This window comes from Antrostomus carolinensis, unplaced genomic scaffold, assembly GCF_000700745.2.
Source record: "Antrostomus carolinensis isolate BGI_N321 unplaced genomic scaffold, ASM70074v2 scaffold1094, whole genome shotgun sequence".
Taxonomy (NCBI): domain Eukaryota; kingdom Metazoa; phylum Chordata; class Aves; order Caprimulgiformes; family Caprimulgidae; genus Antrostomus; species Antrostomus carolinensis.
In genome coordinates this window covers 49128-68700 of record NW_010309996.1, presented here as the reverse complement: position 1 = coordinate 68700, position 19573 = coordinate 49128, and the positions used below count along the sequence as shown (strand labels likewise).

Genomic DNA, 19573 nt, shown 5'->3' with positions numbered 1-19573 from the left:
CAGCCACAACTTCTCTGGGCAACCTGTGCCAGTGTCTCACCACCCTCACAGAAAACGATTTCTTCCTAATATCTAATCTAAATCTCTCCTTTTCCAGATTAAAGCCATTACCTCTTGTTCTATTACTACTTGCCCTTATCAAAAGTGTCTCTTCAGCCTTCTTGTAGCCCCTTCAGGTACTGGAAGGCCGCTAGAAGGTCTCCCTGGAGCCTCCTCCAGGCTGAACAGCCCCAGCTCTCTCAGCCTGTCCTTGTAGGAGAGGTGCTCCAGCCCTCGGATCATCCTAGTGGCCTCCTCTGGACTCGCTCCAGTAGGTCCATGTCCTCCTTGTGTTGGGGGCCCCAGAACTGGATGGCAACACTCCAGGTAGGTTCTCATGAGAGTGAAGTAGAGGGGGAGAATCACCTCCCTTGACCTTCTGGCCATGCTTCTCCTGATGTAGCTCAGGTTGTGGTTGACCTTCTGGGCTGTGAGCATACATTGCCAGCTCACATTGAGCTTCTCATTCACCAGTACCCTCAAGTCCGTCTCCCCAGGGCTGCTCTCAATCCATTCTCTGCCCAGCCTGTATCTGTGCTTGGGGTTGCTCTTTGAGTGCGACTGTCCAGCCAATTCCTTATCCACTGAGTGGTCTGTCTGTCTAGTCTGTGCCTCTCCAACTTAGAGACAAGGATGTCATGTGGGACAGGGTAAAATGCCTTGCATAAATCCAGGTAGATGACATCAGTTGCTTTAGCCTTATCCACCAATGCTGTTATTCTGTCGTAGAAGGCCACCAAATTAGTCAGACATAATTTGTCGTTCGTGAAACCGCGTTGGCTGTCACCAATCACATCCTCAAATGGTACAGCAAATCTGTAGAACAACCTAGGCTGGAGGCACCTCTGGAGGTCTCGCATCCAAGCCCTTGCTCAAAGTAGGTCCAGCTTGCTCAGGTTGCTCAGGACCTTGCCCTGGGGGCAGATTTGGAACACCTCCAAGGGTGCAAAAGTTACCCCAAGCAATGTGGACCAGGCTGTCCATGAGCTGTAGAACCTTTTGGGTGTTTCAAGGTGCTATTCTCATAAGGTACAAAGATACTTTTGGTAGGGATGACTGGCTTTGGCTTCTAGGGAATTCAGCTGAAGCTGGGAAAAATCAACATCTCTTTTTGCAGGGCTGTGCCCACAGTGAGGGTTGTTTATACAACAGCACTCTATGAAGTTCTTCAGAAATTATTAGTTCCCAGCACTGGAAATTTCTGAACATTGACATTAATCCATCATAGAATTTTTACGCATTAAAGACTAATTTTGCTCCTGAAAAATGTGACAATGCTAATGACTTGATCTTCTGTGTGTATAGAACTATTCTGTTTCGTTTATTCCCTAAAATTTACTTTAACTTCTCTTTTTTTGCTCCTATTTTTGCTTCTTTTGCGTCATTAAAAAGTTGATTAATGAAGCAAATAAAGCAAGTAGAGACTGCTTAATCATTGAAATTGATAATGAGTCAAGGGTACCTGGGACAAATGCTTCTTTTGTCATGTGAAACTAGGTCTGAAACACTCACAGAACAATCTTTAGTTACAATTTTTTTAAATCCATGGTCCATATAAAGACCATTCATACAGAGTCTAGAATTCATGGGTTAAACTGTATAAACAAATATATATATGTAAATATATAATCTCTTGCAAGTCACTTTTACTGATGTTCTTCTGAGATGGTTCCTTATGAATAAAGTCCTTTTTGCTTTAACAGTCTGTTTTCCATAGAGTCACCATCGGTGAAACTGGCTGAGGTGCTAACATGTGGATTATTATAATTCAGTTTTGCACATAATGCTTCATTAAATTAGGACCATACTTGTCTGCCAAAGCATGGGGAAAAAAATGAATGTGCCAAAAAATCCACATGGAAAAATATCCATTTATAAAGAGTAATGGGATGTTATTCCAGCTCTCATGCTGGCCTGCAGCCCTGCCTCAGGACCTGTGGTTTAGGAGCTGCTCCATCACCACATATTTCCTTCCTTGCAGCCCACTTCCTGGCTTTAATGAGAGGAAAGGTGAGCATCACCCCTTGGGAAATAATCATTTTATTGGTCTGGGGTTGAGATGAAAGAGTCACAAGGGAAGTGTAGAAGATGTGCTTACATCCAGTTCACTACAGTGGGAACAATTTCAGTTAGCTTGGAGCTTCAGGGAGCCCAGAGGAGCCAGTAACTCCTTCACCCACCTTGATCTCTCCTGACTACCTCCTTTGTGGTGATGGGAATATTTTGTGCTGCTCTTGGCTTTCCACAGTATGGGGCTCAGCTTCTCTGAGAGCAGCTCCTGCACCTGGGGCAAGCAGTCTGCCATGAGTGCTGCAAAGTTTTCACAGTCACTGCAGTGATTTATCTGAAAAGCAGATGTATGGTTAGATGTGCTTATATGGCCTTCAATCATGGTTTTAGTAGTAGTTTCCTGGACATGGCTGTAAATCCTAGCGTGGTTGATGAGTTTATATGATGCATCCTTACTCTAATGATATATTTCCCCACACCCTCATAAATTATTGTATATTTGTATTTACCTTAAATGGCTTCATAAATCCATATATATTGGTTTATCCCTAAATACTATTATGAACATTTTATTAATTAGAATACTTCTGGAATGATCATAAATCCCAGTCCTCCAGGCTACTATCACCTTTCCACACATGTGCATGCATGAACACCCAAGCAGCCGCCCATACACCCTCCTCAGGCTTCTACAAATCATTGGATTTTGACCTGAGATGAGGCAGAGATGTGCTGCTCCTTTTTCTAGTTTTCCCAGGCCTGCTCCAGAGGAACAGTTATAAATACATGAAAGCAGCTAAGAACAAAAACATGTTAAAGCTGCTCCCATAGGGCTTATTTAGGTGACATCAAATTTCCACCTATGGTCAGAGGAATATCTGAGTACAACTAAATAACCAGGGGTCTGATGCAGGACCCCTCCCAAGAATCAACTGAGCTCTTCACACTGTTCTACAGTATCCACAGGTATTTTTATTCCTCCCCTCTGGAATTGCCAGCCAGGCCCTGGAGGAGCAGAGAGGAGGGAGTCCCTTGAGGTGCTCCATGAATGCAGTATTTCATGCAAAGAAATCTTTATTATGCTCTCCTTTTGCACTGCTGCAACAGCATCAAGTGGCACATAAAATCTAGCTGTATTTTTTAATGTCTTTAATAGTTAAGGTATGTGATTCTGATGTATCTTTTACAACTGTAAAGTACTAGAAACATTTACTCCTGAGACAGAGTGGTCAGATGTTAAGGATTCCTAACTGGAGCTATAAGCAAAAATTATTTCAAGATATTTAGGTTTCCTACATTAACAAGTTTGTATGCAGCACTTCTGAAAGCAATGGGATTTGAGGGTGGGAAGAACCCAGATGTGATATTAAAGCAGCATCTTAAAGGCACTACTGTTTTGGGTTTTTTTTTTTTAAATTCTTCTTCTGTCTTGTTTCAATTGTTTGGTATTTTTAGAGCACTTATCTTTATTTTCTGTTTGTTTTACTTTTTCTTTTTTTTTTTCTAATTTGCTCTTCTCCCTTCCTTCCTTAGATGACATTTCGCCTTTCTCTTCGCCTTTCTCTTCGCCTTTCCCTCCCCCTTCTGACATTTGTTGTAGTTATTCATAGTGATTAATAAGGCACTGTCCCAGGATGCTAACACCCATCCTGAGGCTGCATGCTATGGTAAGACTTGCCTCTGCTACACAGCTACTGTACTTGTGGTTTCCAGCTCAGATTTATTTATCAACCTGTCACAGTTATTATACTTTCAGGGCTGGCATTGAAATAGGTTCTTTACCCTTTGTACAAAAGAGTGTATTGAGGTAAAACAAATGAACCTAACAGGAAAATCGTTAACCTTACTATGTGTAATGTATGTCCCAAAGGGAGACAGATTCTTCAACTCCTTTAAAAAAAGCAATCTTCTAAGGAGGGTTCCATACAAGACTATTGAGCAATAGCTTTGCTCACCTTTCTCTCTTCTGAGGTATCCTACTTCCATCAGGGAAGAAACATCCTCTGAAACTCATTATATTGCTAATCTCTGTGCTGCCAAATTTTCCCTCCTCCCCGCCAAAAGTAAAAAAAACATCTACACACTTGTGTAGCGCCTATCCAAGAGTACCCATTAGTCCCTCCATCACTAACTCAGCAGCAGTATTTAGGAGTTGTTTAATGTATGCATACATACAGCAATGCATATACCCACTGGGGATCAAGGAAAAAACTAAACTAGATGGAGATAGGTGCTTCTAGGGACAGGGCAGGGGGGGAAGAGGAGTGTGGTTTGAGCAAGTCCTGGTCCCTGTTAGTCACTTGGAAGGATCATCAGCAGACTTGGATAGCCAGAGGAGGAGCGCTCCTGTTTTGCCAACTGAACTTGCTGTACCCACCTCTTTCTCTCCTTTCGTTGCTGTAAATCCCTCTCCACTGCAGTAGTTTTACCCAGAATTAAACACAGCTTGCCTCTGTGCCTGATGGACCCAGAGCTGGCACGCTAAGGACCTGAGGCATATGTTAAAAATAACGCACTTTGAATGCATGTGTGTCCCCACAGTTCTGCGTTTTAGGCAGCTCGTTCTTTTGCTGCTGCATAAATAAGAATTTGTCAAGTTTTAACAAATATTGCATGCTGCTTTTTTCCCCTGAAAAGTGTGTGTGTGTGTGTGGCAGGGGGCAACCCATATGTGCCCACATCCACACGTGTGTTGGTCATGATGCATTTCACCATGTAGACCTTCAGTCGTGTTTACTTCCTTTCAAAGCCTTGTGATGCAGCACTGGGGGAGACCTGACCTCCTTTAATAGCAACAGCAGCTATTTTGCTCCTTTTTTCCTGGGTGCCTAGAAAGCCCAGGATGTGTAGAGCAGAGTTGAACTGCAACTGAAGTGACCAGGAGCTGTAGGAGCCCAGCTTGGATAGCTATGGAAACCAAGGTGGGATAAGAAAAGTACCAAAAGGTTGCAGGCCTGTGCACTGTGAGGCAGAGGAAATAGATAATGTTTAGTCCATTAAACCTTCTGTAAAAGGAAGGTTTCTTTAAAAATAATGTCTTCTGGCAGTGTCATGGCTCAGTACTTAGCATTGAAATGCAGAGAGTTGGAGGCCCAGGAAAGATGGCCACTGTGAATTCTCTCCTGTCCTCTCTTGCCTTGGAGGCAAGACAGTCAGCAGCCTTTGTTCAGTGCCTGATATCTTCTGAGCTTCAAAAGGAGCCTATAATAAATTCACCTTATGCCTGGTGGTAACAGTGCAGCAACCTCCTCCCTTTCCAAGTTCTCGGGCTGGATTTTCCCATTTCCACGTGCTGTTAGGGAGAGTGGACAGAGACATCCCAACAGTGTGATGTCATGCAACAACTTTGTCTTTCACAGAGCAATTGGCTGTGAAATATCCTCGTGTGAAGGCCAGGGCCTCCTACACCCAAAGCACACGTGAGCGTGGGGAGTGAGGCAGCCACAAAGAACTGGCTGCAGAGCGTGGTTCAGGCTGCCAGCTCCTGGAGCAAATCAGAGTGAGAGGGATCCTGAGCCAGTTGATGCCTCTCCTCCTGTCAGCATAAAGACTTTATCTTCTCTACATGGCTCCTGGTCCTGACACGCACTCAAACACCCTCCTTCCTCTCTGTGGGCTGGGTTTGCACCAGAGATCCTGTGGAGAGTGTTCTGCTTGGCGTTTGCAGGCTTTTGGTAATGAGTCTTTGAATAACATTGAATCTTCTTCCTTAGAGACTCTAACCCAGAGAATGAAATCACTATTTCACATTATCCCTTCTCAGAAAGGGTTGACATTACAGATATCCCAACTATGAGCCAAAGTCAGCCCTACGTCTCCGCTGCAGCCAGAAACGTGTGCTCAAGATGTAGATAAAAGTCAAATGGCCAAACCATTCTGAGTGAAATTTCCTACAATGTTTATAAACGTAGTACTGAACCTACATAATGATTCTTTTGCCAACAACCTTAGCATGTAATGCCAGTTATTCAGCTTTATAGCGCTCTAGTATCAAGACAACAGATGTGTGTATATGAGACTAGTGGGGCTGGTGCTGTCAGGTGTCTAGATGTGTGACTACAATTCAGCTCCACAAGCTCCTGTCAGAAGAAGCAATTCCCTTCCTCTCCCATTTGCATTTTGGTTTTTGTTTTGGAGGATTAGGGAATCCTGTCCTGTCCTCTCTTCAAATAAAATGTTGGAAATCGCTCACTGTGCTCTTGAGAGCTGTGCCCATCTTCCCAGGCTTCCTTGCGGGTTCAGGATTTATGCAACTGTTCATGAGCATCAAAACCCGCTCATCTGTCAGAAACAAACGATGTTCTTTTGTATTTACTGTTTGTAACAGATGCAAATTATCCTGACCTCTAAGATAGCCCTTCCCTGGTGTCCCTGCTATGTTTACAGAGATGCAGACAGAGCCCCAGAGCACCTTCTCCTCATGGATTAGCAAGACAGTGTGGTGGCCTGCCTCTGTTACTGTTTGGGAGCAGTTGTGTGGGGCATGAGCTCTGAGCTGAAAGGACCTTGGGTGCTCCTCAGCAGCAGGTACAGGTACTCCCTTTTCAAGCAACAGGTTGATTAGGGTGTCTTGTGGCTTTGCAAGCAAGAGACACCTTTGTTTGAAAGGGTAAATGGGTTTTTGTGTGTTTGGGCCTCAGAAAAGTGAGAATACCAAAGGCCTGGTACTTTCCCAAACCTGCCATGAGGTGCTGGTGAAGGGGTTTCCACAAAGCTGTCTTCCAAAGGTCCCATGGCCTCTTTGGGATCTATATCTGTTCCTATAGGCAGATTTATTACAGAGTGATTCTGCAGCCTCCCCATGTGCACATGGTGTACACAGACATGGTGGTGCAAAGCTGGATGAGGTTTTGAGCAACCTGGTCTAGTGGAAGGTGTCCCTGCTGATGGCAGGGGGGTTGGAACTAGATGATCTTTAAGGTCCCTTCCAATCCTAACCATTCTATGAAAGCCCCTGCCATAGCACAACTCCCTCTGTCCCCAGTAGGCTCCTACACTGACATGCAGCTTCTGGTGAAGATGATAGTGTCAATTCCTAACCACATTAAAATAGTACTCTCTCCCCGCTCCCACCTTCTGAAGGAGGTAAGAGAGGTATTTGAAAAAGTAGCACTTGTTAACAGTTTTCAAGGATGTCAGTTCAATTACTTGGTTTGCTCTGCTGCTTTATTTGTCTAGACTGCTTTAAAAAAAACCAAACAATTATATCAAAACCAGAAGCAAAATATCAACTGTAGAGGCAAGCTGGGTCATACCCAGTTGCACTACAAAGAGCAAGAATATGTTTAGCTCTCAGATCGCAATTGTTAGCAGGCACAAGACTCTCAACCTTGTTACCTCCATAGGATCTTTTCTCTAGACTGACTTTCCTTTGATGGCTTACATTTGAAGTGTCCAGTGCTTTATCTTTTAGTGTTTTCTATTGATTTTGCTCTCTTATTCTAGTCCTTTTTTCTTCTGTAGGTCTTTCCCTTCTGTTGCTTCCCTCACTGATCTGAATGGATTTCATGGGTTACAGCATCCCTGGCCACCAAGGCAAAGTGGGTTATTTATGTGCACTGAATCTGTGCAAAATGGAAATTCATGTGCACTGAATAATCTCTTGGATGAAGCACAGTAGCCCCAGATTTCTTAGAAATAGGTATGTCATGGCAGCTTGCAAGCATCAGATTCAAAGCTGAAGCTGTCCTTTCCCAGAATGTAGCAGTGTTCAGATCTGGGATTATGTCTACATCAGCTGTATAAAAATAAGCAAACGGGAAAATCAATGTCCTTATGACTTTAATTTTGAAATTCTGAAATAGTAGAGAACAACAAATATGGAAGTCTGTCCCTCTGTCTGTCATTGTTGCTTTCATTACCTTATTTTTGAATGAGATTGTCTGACTTTCAACCTAAAATATGAAACAAAGAATAGACTTGAGAATGAGATAAGGAACTCAGTCTTCTCACAAGTGTCTTTTCTGTCTACGCTGCTGGTTGGCTTCCAGATATGGTTTGGCTCTACCTCAGGCTCAAAGGGTGGATCCTCACACAACTTTGAATCCTGGCAGTGTACATGTTTACATGTAGCCTATCTGTCTAGATGCATTTTACAGTTGGCAGAGTAAAACAGGCTTCTCTGGGGTGTGATTTGTCTCACTGTGAGGTAGACTGTCATGTATGGTAATTTGGAGGTGTGTCATACTTTGGGACCCATTGCTTACAGAGAAAGTTTGGCTGTCCAGCCTAGATGTGCTTATCTGTACTTTGGGTGTCCAGAGTTGGTTCCCACTCCATCCATGAGGAGCAAATGCTGGGAAGAAACAGAGCTTTCGGTGTCTGCTGGTGGACTGACTTGTATTTCCTCCATTTGTATGGACTTGTGTGAAAGAGTGCTTGGTCTCTGCTTGTCAATGCAGCTGTGCAGTGAGAAGAGTGAGGTTCTGCTGTGCTAAAGAACCCCTAAGCTAATGTCTAGGACCCACTGGGCACTTGTGTCCTAGTGATGAGGGTGGCGGGTGCATCTGAACTGGGAAAGGGTCTCTTATCCACACTTATTAACAGCTGATACTAAGGCAAGGAGCAAGCTGGAGGGGAGTTGGCTGCACTAGGATGAACAGTAGTGAGCAAGGAAATCCCGGGACAGTCCCTGCTCCTGGCAGTGCCCAAGCCAGAAAGACTGAAGCTTGCTGGAGTGAGATGGGTGCCTGCTGGGAACTGTCATGTGTAGTTGTGTGGCTGTACTGCCAAGTGACTGGGCACTCTGTGAAGCTCTGAGGGAGGTAGGTGGTATGTGCCCACTAAAACTTGCCATCTCCATTGAAAATACAACAAAAGGACAGAGGACTGCCAGGAAATTTAAAAACTGTCAAAATGAGATTAACCTTTTCACCTCTCTCTCTCCAGGTCGCTACCCACAGCAAAACAAAGGCACCTACATCCCAGTTCTAGTAGGTGATGTGCTGAAACCTGGCGAGTGGGGAGCCAAGATTACCCACAAGGAGAACAACTCCATTCGCCTGTCCGTCATGTCCTCTGCCACCTGCATCGTTGGGAAGTTTCGCCTGTATGTTGCTGTCTGGACTCCTTTTGGCATCCTCCGGACACACAGGAACTCAGCAACCGACACTTACATCCTGTTCAATCCATGGTGCCAGCGTAAGTATCTTATCAGAGTCAAAGGTTCACGCTTTCTGCTGCCAGCTTCATCGGGTTTTGGGAGGGGGTGGTCCAGGAAGGGGAGCTTGGTACCAAGGAGGTTGGAGATATGCTAGTTTGGGACTGGGAATTATATAGTCACTCTGCTAAGAGACAAGTCTTTCAAGTTGGGGAATAGCCCTGTGTGAACAGGGCTCCCTGCTGCAGACCTGAGCCTGTGCTCTAGGTGCACTCTGCAGTTTTATGAGGCCAAGCCTGTCTTTACCAGCTTGGGCAGTGTGGTGATGCTCCATTTCTCATAGTAAATACACCCTAAGGCTTTGCTCTGACTTTAATAGACATCAGCGTGAGCCTCCTGCCTGCCTGTGTGTGCCTTAAACTAACAAGTCAATATGGGCATATTTTTTTCCAGGATTTGGTGTGGGACAGGATGTGGAAGCATCCCATACTCGGTTGAGTTATGTTGCTGATTGCCACATGTAGGATTGAACATCTGCAGCCAAAAGCTTGCAGGAATTCAATGGGAGCTGCTGCTCCTGCACGAGTTGAATGGAGTCAACCTGCTTGTGGCATCACTGATGGTGCCTTCCTGCTGCTACATGACATTTGCCCTTATAATGTCCCCTTTAGTGGTGACTAATTGCCAGCAACCTTGTCCTCTGTGAGGAATGAAACGTTTTCAAATAAGCTTTTTTTAAAAAATCTAGTGGGTTTAAAACTTTTTTTTAAAGTCTCCATAGATCCCGGGTAAAATCAGCCCTTGTGCTGACAGAATTGTATTTCACCCAATGAACTCCATGTGTGGCTTTAAGGAGAGGGCAAGGAGGACCAGGGAGGTTTGGCTCAGCCTTCTGATAGGCTGTAGCACTGTGTCGCAGCTTCTGACACTTATAAGGTTCCAAGTCATACATATTGCTATATATTTATGTCACCAACTAACTTTAATGTTCTCCCACCACCCTTCTTTCACCTTTTAATTTTTTACCACAGTATTTGTATCAAATAATGAAACAGGGGCCATCCTACCAAGTGACGAGCAAGTTTAGCATTATTAATGGGGTCCATTATTCAGCTGCACTACTGTCAGGACATCAAATGATTTGTGCTGAATCCATTACTTGCCCCTGGTCCAAGGGAATATAAGTAATGATTAACTTATGCATTATTTAGGAAGATATATGTTAATGCTGAGTAAAGCAGAGTTAGTTAAGAGGGAAGGGAAGGGCCCAAGGCCCCACAACACTGTGAGGTACCTCTGAAAGTGGCATAGAGGTAGGTAGGTATCTTAGAGCAGCATGCTGAGAGTTTAGTCTGAGAGAGGAGGGAGAATGTGTAACAGAAAGAGAGGAATCATTGCCAAAGTTATGACCTACTGGTGAGGAGAGAAAACTGCTCCAGGTTTGTGAAGGCATCATCAGCCTGTCAGAGATCCAGATAGGAAGGTGTGATTCTCCACCCCAAGGTAGAGCTTTAGTCTACTCCATCCCTTGGCTTTAGTCCTGGGTATAGTAACAGCCAGTTTATTAGCCAGCACAGTGACTCTCCAGTGGCTCAGCACCTCTTTGGAAAGGGATAAACCTCAAAGGAAAAAGCTTCTTAAATTGCCTCAGGTTGCCTCATGCTCATTCACACGGAGCTTCATCCTTCTGCTATATTAATGTAGGCGATTGGCAAGGACAATGGAAAAACTCTGCTTCAGGAAAGGAAAAGTGAATGTCTGGGCAGCAAGGATGTGCTGCGTACCCCTACCCCTAGGGGAGGCGGCTCAGGGTCATCCCTGGGAGACCCCATTTTCATCTCCAGCTTACATGTTCAGGTGTGCTTCCATGACTTCAGGTCCTGTCTCTTGCTGACTATTGTAGTTTATGTTATGGATTTGGATTTATTCTCATTTCTTTCCCCTACTTTTACTCCTAGGTAGTTTGGGCTAATTGGCTCCTATATCTGCCTTTTCCCACTTTCTTTGTGTTAGAAAATCAGGGACTGTTCCTCCACACTTTATCCCCGGACTGGAAAATATTGTTCAGTGGAATGACAAAAGGGTATAAAAACTCAGACAGTTAAAGTGTAGAGAAAACAATAGCTTGAAAATCTGCTAGACTTGTTTGCTGGGTTAATAGCTAAGCAGAAAAGTCTGAGTGAAAAGTCTCATTAAAAAGAGAGAAGGCTGATGCCAGGAATGAATGGGGATTGTTATAGCAGGGAGCAGAGTATGGGCTCTGTCAGTGTCTAGCGCAGGTTTCCAACTCATCATTTTGGAGAAACACCAGTGTGTCGGTATGAGCTTTTCTTTAAGACGGAGGTATTTGTGCCCTTTCTTATTACTTCTTTTCTCACTGTACTTCAGTTTTGACATATCTTCTCAGGCAGGGATAAGGGATTTTTTTCCTGCTGTTTCAGAACAAGTTTGAATACTTCACCAGTCAAGCTAGAATACTTTGCTTCTAAAATCATCAGATGCTTTTATAAGTTTTAATCCCATTAGCTACATTTAAGGCTGATCACCAAGAATACTTTAAAGATGCAGATGCAGGGCCTGATTCTGCAAAATTATGTATGCCAGCCCCAAACATCTGGGAATACAGCAAGCTAGTGGATTGAGATTTCAGATACTCAGGTGAAATTTGCATTACTTTATAAGCAAGGTAAAGCCTGTGAGGAGAGGCAGCATCCTTTCTTCAGCCAGCTGATGTAGTTGGGAAAGCAGATGGGCTTTTGGGCATGCAGAGCCCTCTTCATTTCTGAAACAGAAGCTACAAATGGCAAGTAGTTAAGGATAACTTCTTGGAGTTTAACTTAACTCTTATCAGTATCAGACTACATGAAAGCAGAGAAGGGTTCCTTTGATCTGAATACTGTGAACTCTTTACAAGGAGGTGCTCAGTTCCAGCAACTTTCTGCTGGGGAAAGTTCAGTGCTTATCAGGAAAAGACCTTGCATTGACTTGTGTGGTTCTCTCACAGGGGGAAATGAATAGCATATCTAAGTAAGCTGCAGATTCTGTGGGCTGAAGTGTTTGTTTCATTCACTCAAGCCTCCTGAAAAGTGCATTATATTTAAGCAATTAAATATAGTGCAACTTTATTGAGTCAATTGCGCATTTCTTCTGCTTAAATGTCCTAATACAGTTTGAGGATTAGTAACATGTGGTTGACTTTGGAATCCTCTCGTGTTACCAGTCACTAGAATTTGGCCCAACAACATTTTCTTGTGTTTACAGCTAAATCATAAATTTGATCTCTTGTATCATAGATTCCACATGGGTAACATTCACACTGAGCTTCATCCTTCTGCTACATTAATGTAGGCAAGCACTAGCAGTTGCAAGACCACATACTGATTTTGGTCCTGGCTGAAGTGGGTTTTGTAGATAACTATTTAGCTCTTACAGCTCTGTTTTTGCCACAGCACTACCCTCTTCCCAGCAAGAGCCCTGGAAATTTTACAGTATTCCTGGGTTCCCACAGAAGCATGCTGAAGGGAGTCAGGGTGCTCAGGGCAAGTTGCCACCTCTACCAGTCTGCTGGTGCTCAGCAGCCGCTGTCTGCAGGAAGAAATAACATTTCCAATTCCAAGAGGTTGCTGTGCTGGAGATGGGGTCCTCCCAACCTGAGTAGGGTCTTCTCATGCTCATTCACCTTTCCAAATTGAAAGTGCTGCACTGCATTCCTCATCTGTTTTACAAGTAGCCGGTCTTCAGTGGGATTCCTTGCCTACAGTACTGTCTTCATGTGAAGTGTGTTTTCACCTTATCCGTCTTCAAACAGAGAAGCACAGAGGCTAATTTGCTTCTTTGTAGCATTGAGAGCGTCTTAGTAATTTCCCAGGATAAAAGAAGTGAGTAAAAAAACCCCTAAACTGCTAGAGAAAAAGAATAAACAAAACCAGCACATTTCCATGGAATTCTGCTGTTTGTCAGATGTGAACCTCCACTTGCACAAAATAATTAGGAGTTGTACTATGTAGAGCATGCTTAGCATCAAAGTAGTTACAAATGTCTCGTATTTTCTTCTAAACAGTCTCAAGGGCAGTGAAAGCTGTCAAAAATCAAAGCAGCTGGCTTCTCTGTGAAACACAGAAACCCTTTTTACTTTATCAAAACCCACAAATATTTTAAAATAATTGACAGAGAAGTTAATCAATTTTCATCTGATTTAGCAAAGATCGTGCAGTCTCGAAATAACACAAGCATCTCAATTGATACCAACCAGATCAATATTGATATTTTTAATCCCTAAAAGAAAACAACAGCTGTCAATATGGCATATGCACACGCTCCAGTGAATGCATAACTGTACAGAAGAAGGTGTGAGTTCTTTAAATGCATTCTTTGTACCATTTGTATGGATGTGCTTTTGTAAAATCCAAAGCTCAGTGAGAGAATGCATATCGCTGTTCAATCAGCAAATCAGGCAGATCCAGCCTAATGAAACAGAGCCTAGGTGATCTGTAACATTTGCAACATTTTTAGTGGGATGTTATGCCAAACTTGTTTAGAGCTGGGAGCTGGACCTCAAAAAAGTCATGTAATATACAGTTTTATAAGTATGAGAATCTCTGCTGGCATAAATGACTGCAGCTTTTTGATTCACTGTCAAGTTTTAACGCTCCCTTTCACCTGGTACCCTCTGAATATAATAAACCCGCGATCTTCTGCTTTGTGCCTGGGTACAGATTAGTTATGGATAGTGACAAGCCTATGAAGAAACTTCTTGATGACCCAGCCCTTAGAAGCCAGGTGAATACCAGCACTCCAAATGCAAGAGTGGATCTCTGACCTGCCCACCTTAGGAAAAACCCAATAAAACCTGCTTCTTCTCCATTTGCTCAGATTTGGAGCCTGTAGAGCAACCTTGTCAAAAGCATAATGGCAAGGACTCCTGTCCTCAAATGCAATAAAGGCTTCTTCCATCTAACACTGGCTTCCCTACCATTCCTTGCACACCAATGTGGAGGTCATTATGCTACATATCTATGTATATGCCTTCTGTATATCTCTGACATAGAGATATAAATATATCTTCAAAGAAAACAAAACTTCCTGCAGGGTCAGGTGTGCAGACTGGCCAAACCCTTCACCCAGCTGAAGCCAGTGTGAGTTTTGCCATTGATTTTTTTTTTCAAAGGGCTCAGATTTTAGCTTATTTTCAGCCAAATTGCAGTTTTATGGGCAAATGAAGAAGTTTTTGTGGATGAGGTTTACAAGGAAGTACAAATCTGATTTGCATTTCAACAAAATACAACAAATCAATAGGCTTTTAAAAGTAAAATGATCTTCTAGTAATTTGTAGTGGGATGCTGAAGAAATCCACTATAGCAGTAGTGAGCGGTAGTTTTGTACTTGCATCAAACTATCAGAGGTTATTGCTTCCCTTTAATTGGCTAACTTGTACCACATTACTGAGTTCCTCAAATTAATTAATTCCCACGCTATTAATTGTTAAGCTGTATCTCTTAGTCGCAAATAAAAGCTCAATACAAGCATTGGCATAGGAAAGAAATCCACAACTATCCTAGTGTCACAGAATCATGACCTGCTTCATATTTATCCATGAACATCTGAATAGTTTCATGTCATTCAGCATTAGTTATTAATGTTAATAGTGGGTTATTTACGTATGTGAATCATGTTTGCAGAATGAGGGTTTACACATATGCTGTTGACATAAGACTGATGTGGGATATACCTTTTGTATACATTTTGATAAAAATCTCTTCCAATTACTTCCAGTTTTCACTTGGACACTTGAATTTCTCCTCATACTAGCTGGTCAGTCAAGCTACATGGGGGAGGGATATTCCAATCAATAACTTCCATACAGAAAAAGCAATCAAACCCTTCTGTTAATACACTATAAAAACTGTATTGCATTTTTTTTAATGCACTACAGATTTTTCTTTAGATCTCTTGACTTGAGCTGTTTTCCATTAACATTAATAGGTTTTTAATTGTTCTTTGATCTGTTTGTACGGATGCAGAATTGCATCATGGTTGCCCCAACTTTTAAATTAGTGGTACGCACTCATCACAAAGTTCTTGATAAGATGTGACATTTTAATTGTACTTTACAGATCCTGAGAAAACAGGCAGGAGTTGTCAGCATTTTTCCATCTTGTATGCTTTTAAGTTGTGTATCATATTCCTAACTGGGGTCACTACCTCCTTATTCTTGTAGTTTGTTGAAGCAAGTAGTGCTTCGTTTGATGGAAAAGGGATACTTTTCATCAAAGATGTATTATATGCTAAGATTTTTTTATCTGTCCTATATGAAAACTAAGTGACTCTGTTAACATTTATTTTTAATAAACTGATGCAGAGGATGCCGTGTATCTGGATGATGAGAAGGAAAGGGAAGAATATGTCCTGAATGATGTTGGTATTGTTTTCCATGGAAACATCGACGACATAAAATTCAGAAGTTGGAGTTACGGTCAGGTGAGCTATTTAGACCTTCTCTGGCTGCTCCCAGTAGGACAGCAAGTGAATTTAATTGACACCAGACTGTGGTTGAGACTAGTCTCTGAAGTGCATTATTGGTCTCTCCTTCAGAAAGACAAGGGGCATGATTTTAAAATTGTATGAAGTGGGTATATGCCTAACCCAGAAAAGCAATGTTATAATAGCTAATATTTAAAGATCTTGTTTTAGGGGCATATTTCAGATACAAAGAGGCTGCCTGTTGAAAGTTATAACCATTAGCTGAGGTTTCCACAATGCAGTGGTATTTCTGTTGCTACGTTGTTGCTGCGTCAGGATCAAACCGATTTGGTGAAAGAGTGGAGAGGGGTTTTTGGTTTGGTTTTGGGGGGGTTTGTTTGTTTTAATTTTCCAGCAATAGGTTGCATTGCTTTTTGAGTTTCCTTTTAGTTTTAGCAGCTTGGTGGAAATAATTCTGATCTTCTTGGGGGTCAGCTAGTCACAAGGTTCCTATAACAAACTGGAACTTAATCCCAGAGTTTTAAATTTCCTCACCACAGTGACGAAGCGGGGAACCTCTCCCTTTGCTGTCTGGACCTGACAATATCAGTCTCCAGTGGCCTCTTACAACCTGGGGGAAGCATCCCTGGCAGGCTGGTGTGCGATGTTGGTGTGCCTTCAATAATGTCAGACTGACTGCTTGCCTATTTTACCTCTGTCTGTTTGTAAGCACTAACCAACCTGAAAATCCCTATGGGATGAAAGAGTGAAGTTGTTGTGTGAGAACAGGAAAAAGGCATTAACGAGCAGAATCAAAAAGCGCAAAACTCACCCCAGCTGTCACTCAGAGGCGCTCCAATGGGCAGTTATTGGACATGGTGAACTCTGCTCATCTCACCTCCTGTTTTTTCACAACAGCACAATTAAGAAAGTATTGAAGTATTTCTGTAATGCTACAGTGACCGATCCATTCAGTTTTCCTGGCACCTCCCAGGTGCAGCCTTGCAGAAGGGACCTTCTTGCTTGGTTTATTTCCCTCAGATAAAGACAATCTCAAAGCCTGGGCTGGATGGATTGCCAGTGTGGTTGCCTTTGAACTCACATCTCTCTTGTTTCCTTATTTAAGGGTGTAATTGCATCTTTTTTACTGTGGCAGCACTGACTTAGGGAGTTCCTGCCTCTGCACCATTCCTTTGGTTGTGTCAGTGCCGTTGTTTGCGGGGTCTGACTGTCATCCTGACTGGGATAAAAATAACCCTTAAATAAAGTGGTGTGAGGGGGGAACAGTTCCATAACCTGATGGTGCCTCTGGTATAAGAGATGCGGAGCCTGAGGCCAAAGCTGGGTGTGCATTTAAGTTGACCAAAAATGCCCCCTCCTGGCCCTTCCTTCCCCCTGCAAGTGCTTGTGCAACCGTGCAGTGAATCAGACTGGAGAGCTCATCTAGCTGAATAAGCATCTCCTTGATTTTTTTTTTTTTTTTTCCTGGGTTATTTTTGGTCTTGCTCTGTTCCTAGATTTGGGATTCACTTCGTGACAGATGTAAGGGGGAGGGAGAGAGAAGAATGAGTGACTGGAGGTGGAAGGTGCTACTTAAACCAGCTGCTGGATTTCTGTCCTAAGATGCTAAATTTATGGCTTATGGTGGCTTGGCCTGAGGTGCTTATATTCTGCAAATCTGGCACCTTCCTGACACAATCACCAGTGTCCCTTGAGAAACTGCATTATTTATTTGTTTTTGCTAGGAGGTAGTTCTGTCTGGGAGGTTAGGGCTGTTCCATAGCCCTTTGTCATGTACTGTGTTGTCTGAAATTGAAGGACCTGAATTCCACACTGTGCTGTGGTACACACCTTTTGCTGTCACTTGCCCATGTGAAAACTGAGTGTGGCAGATATATCCAAGGGGGCCCAAGCCAGGAGTTTTAATGGAATCGATCATTTTGTATGGGTGTTACAGACAACTCAAACTGCAAAGCAGTGGAGAAATGTTCTCCTGGTTCCCTCGCTTTCAGTGAGATGGAGGGTGTGATGTTGTTGATCTTACCCTGGCAATCTCCAACCATTAAATACATGTGTCTCCCTCATTTTCAGCAATCCTGGATGTTAAGAATAAGAGCATTGCTGTGAATGAGTAAAAGTACTAGCAGCAAGGCCTTAAAATGGATATATCAGACAAGTATGTATTTTGTATTTATGATATATAGCCCTGTACAACAGTGTAAGTAAAAAGCACAAGGCTGCATACAGTCGTAGAGGTGAAAGGTGTATGGTCATATACAAAAATACAGATAGACTTATGCACAGTAATATTCTTAGGCTAAAAGAATTGCTTTGAACAATGACAGCTGGAAGCTTTAACTCAGGTTGTAAATTAAAAAGGAACATGCAGTTCAAAACTGGGTAACTAGTGGGAGATGATTCTCACAGCTGCTGTCTTTAATGAGCAGCATCAACATGAGAGGAGGAAAGGCAAGAAAAATGGACTGAGGAAGAAAAAACAACAGATCAGTTGAAACATGGCTGTAATGAATGAGGATGGAGGTGTTCCTTGCAACATGACTGTGATTCTTTTCTTCTAAGAAAGCATAAATAGCCACTCACTCAGAAAATCCCACAGGAGATTCAGGGCAAATTTGGCTTTGGAAAAAATCCAGGTACATACAGATTCTCTAGCTGAGAAATGTCAGAAGTTGGATGCTATATTGATCATTTAACGTTGGTTTTTTTGTGAGAAAAATAAAATAAAACAGGTAGGCATAGAGTTCTTGTTGTCATTGTGAGTTGCCTCATGTTCTCACTTTGAGCTGCATTATCTTTGCAGCCCACTGTGCAAATGTAATTTTATGGCCTGTGCATTCGGTCAGATCAGACCACAAGCAGTATGAGATCATATCTGCCTGCAACTGACTGTGAGAAATACAGCGATTCCTAATTCATCCAGTGCAAAAGGTGATATTGCCCCTCCTCCTTTGATTTAAATGGAAGGTTATCTATTAGAAACAGGTTAGCATGAAGGGGGATGCCCACTGAAGGCCAACCCGGCTAAATGCATCGCTCTGTAATACAACACAGATCTGCATGCAGACAGATCCCCTTTGCCTATGTGTTTTCTCATGCCTTATTTTCCGTCTGCAGTCTTTCCCAGGTGACTCTGACGAAGTTTCTTGATCCTGAATTTGGTTTATCTCCATCTCAGCTTGTGTTGAGCCAGCAGTGACTGCGCCTCGTCCAAGTCCACTCACCTGTCCTGACTGCTTACTGCTGCTCTGGTTCCTCTGACATTTCAAGGGTGTTCAGCCTTACAAGTGCTATGTTTCTATTCCACTTCCCTCTAGACAGAATTTTCATGCCAAAAGTGAGAGCAGGAAACTGATTTAGTTTGATGTAATATTTTTAAATCCCTGGATAATTAGGGAGGGCAAAAGTGACTTCAGAGTTAAGGCTACTCTGCATCCTACACTACTGCAACATTGTAAGGCAGCTAAACTTTACACCTTGTCCTATATCTTCTCCTGCTAATTCAGTTATTTCATAAGCATTCCTGTCATTTTGTAAATGCTAAGGTGGAAGGCAGCAACCCTGATAGCAATTTCTTTCCTCTTTTCTTTCTGTACATGCTAGCAAGATTGACAGCGTCTCATAAACCATCAATGAGAAAGATTTAATTTGTGGGATAAATGTCTTACTGACTTAACTCAGGTCTTAGGCACTGCTGACCACTTGAAGTGCGGATAGCAGATTTTGATCCTGGTGAAAGTGATAAATCATTGGGCCAGACCAAAAGAAAAGTGAACTTGAAGCAGGAAGGACAGCTATGAGGGCCTAGCGTTCACATTATCTGTTGTGCAGATTCTCCTTGGAAAGGAGGGTCTCCACAGCGCAGTCACTCACCTGATATTATTTACATCACATACCAGTGGAGTGGAGAGTCCACTGTGCAATTATTCGGCTTCCCAGGGATGATGC

General features: G+C 42.9%; 1 protein-coding gene across 1 annotated transcript in view; it reads left to right on the top strand.

Annotated features, from left to right (window-relative positions):
- Nucleotides 1–19573, top strand: part of F13A1 (coagulation factor XIII A chain) — a 56589-nt gene that overhangs the window by 8727 nt on the left and 28289 nt on the right. Inside the window, exons 3-4 of the mRNA XM_010166253.1 lie at nucleotides 8938–9189; nucleotides 15507–15625. Of these exons, the coding sequence (XP_010164555.1) occupies nucleotides 8938–9189; nucleotides 15507–15625 (371 nt within the window). The remainder of the gene's footprint in view (nucleotides 1–8937; nucleotides 9190–15506; nucleotides 15626–19573) is intronic.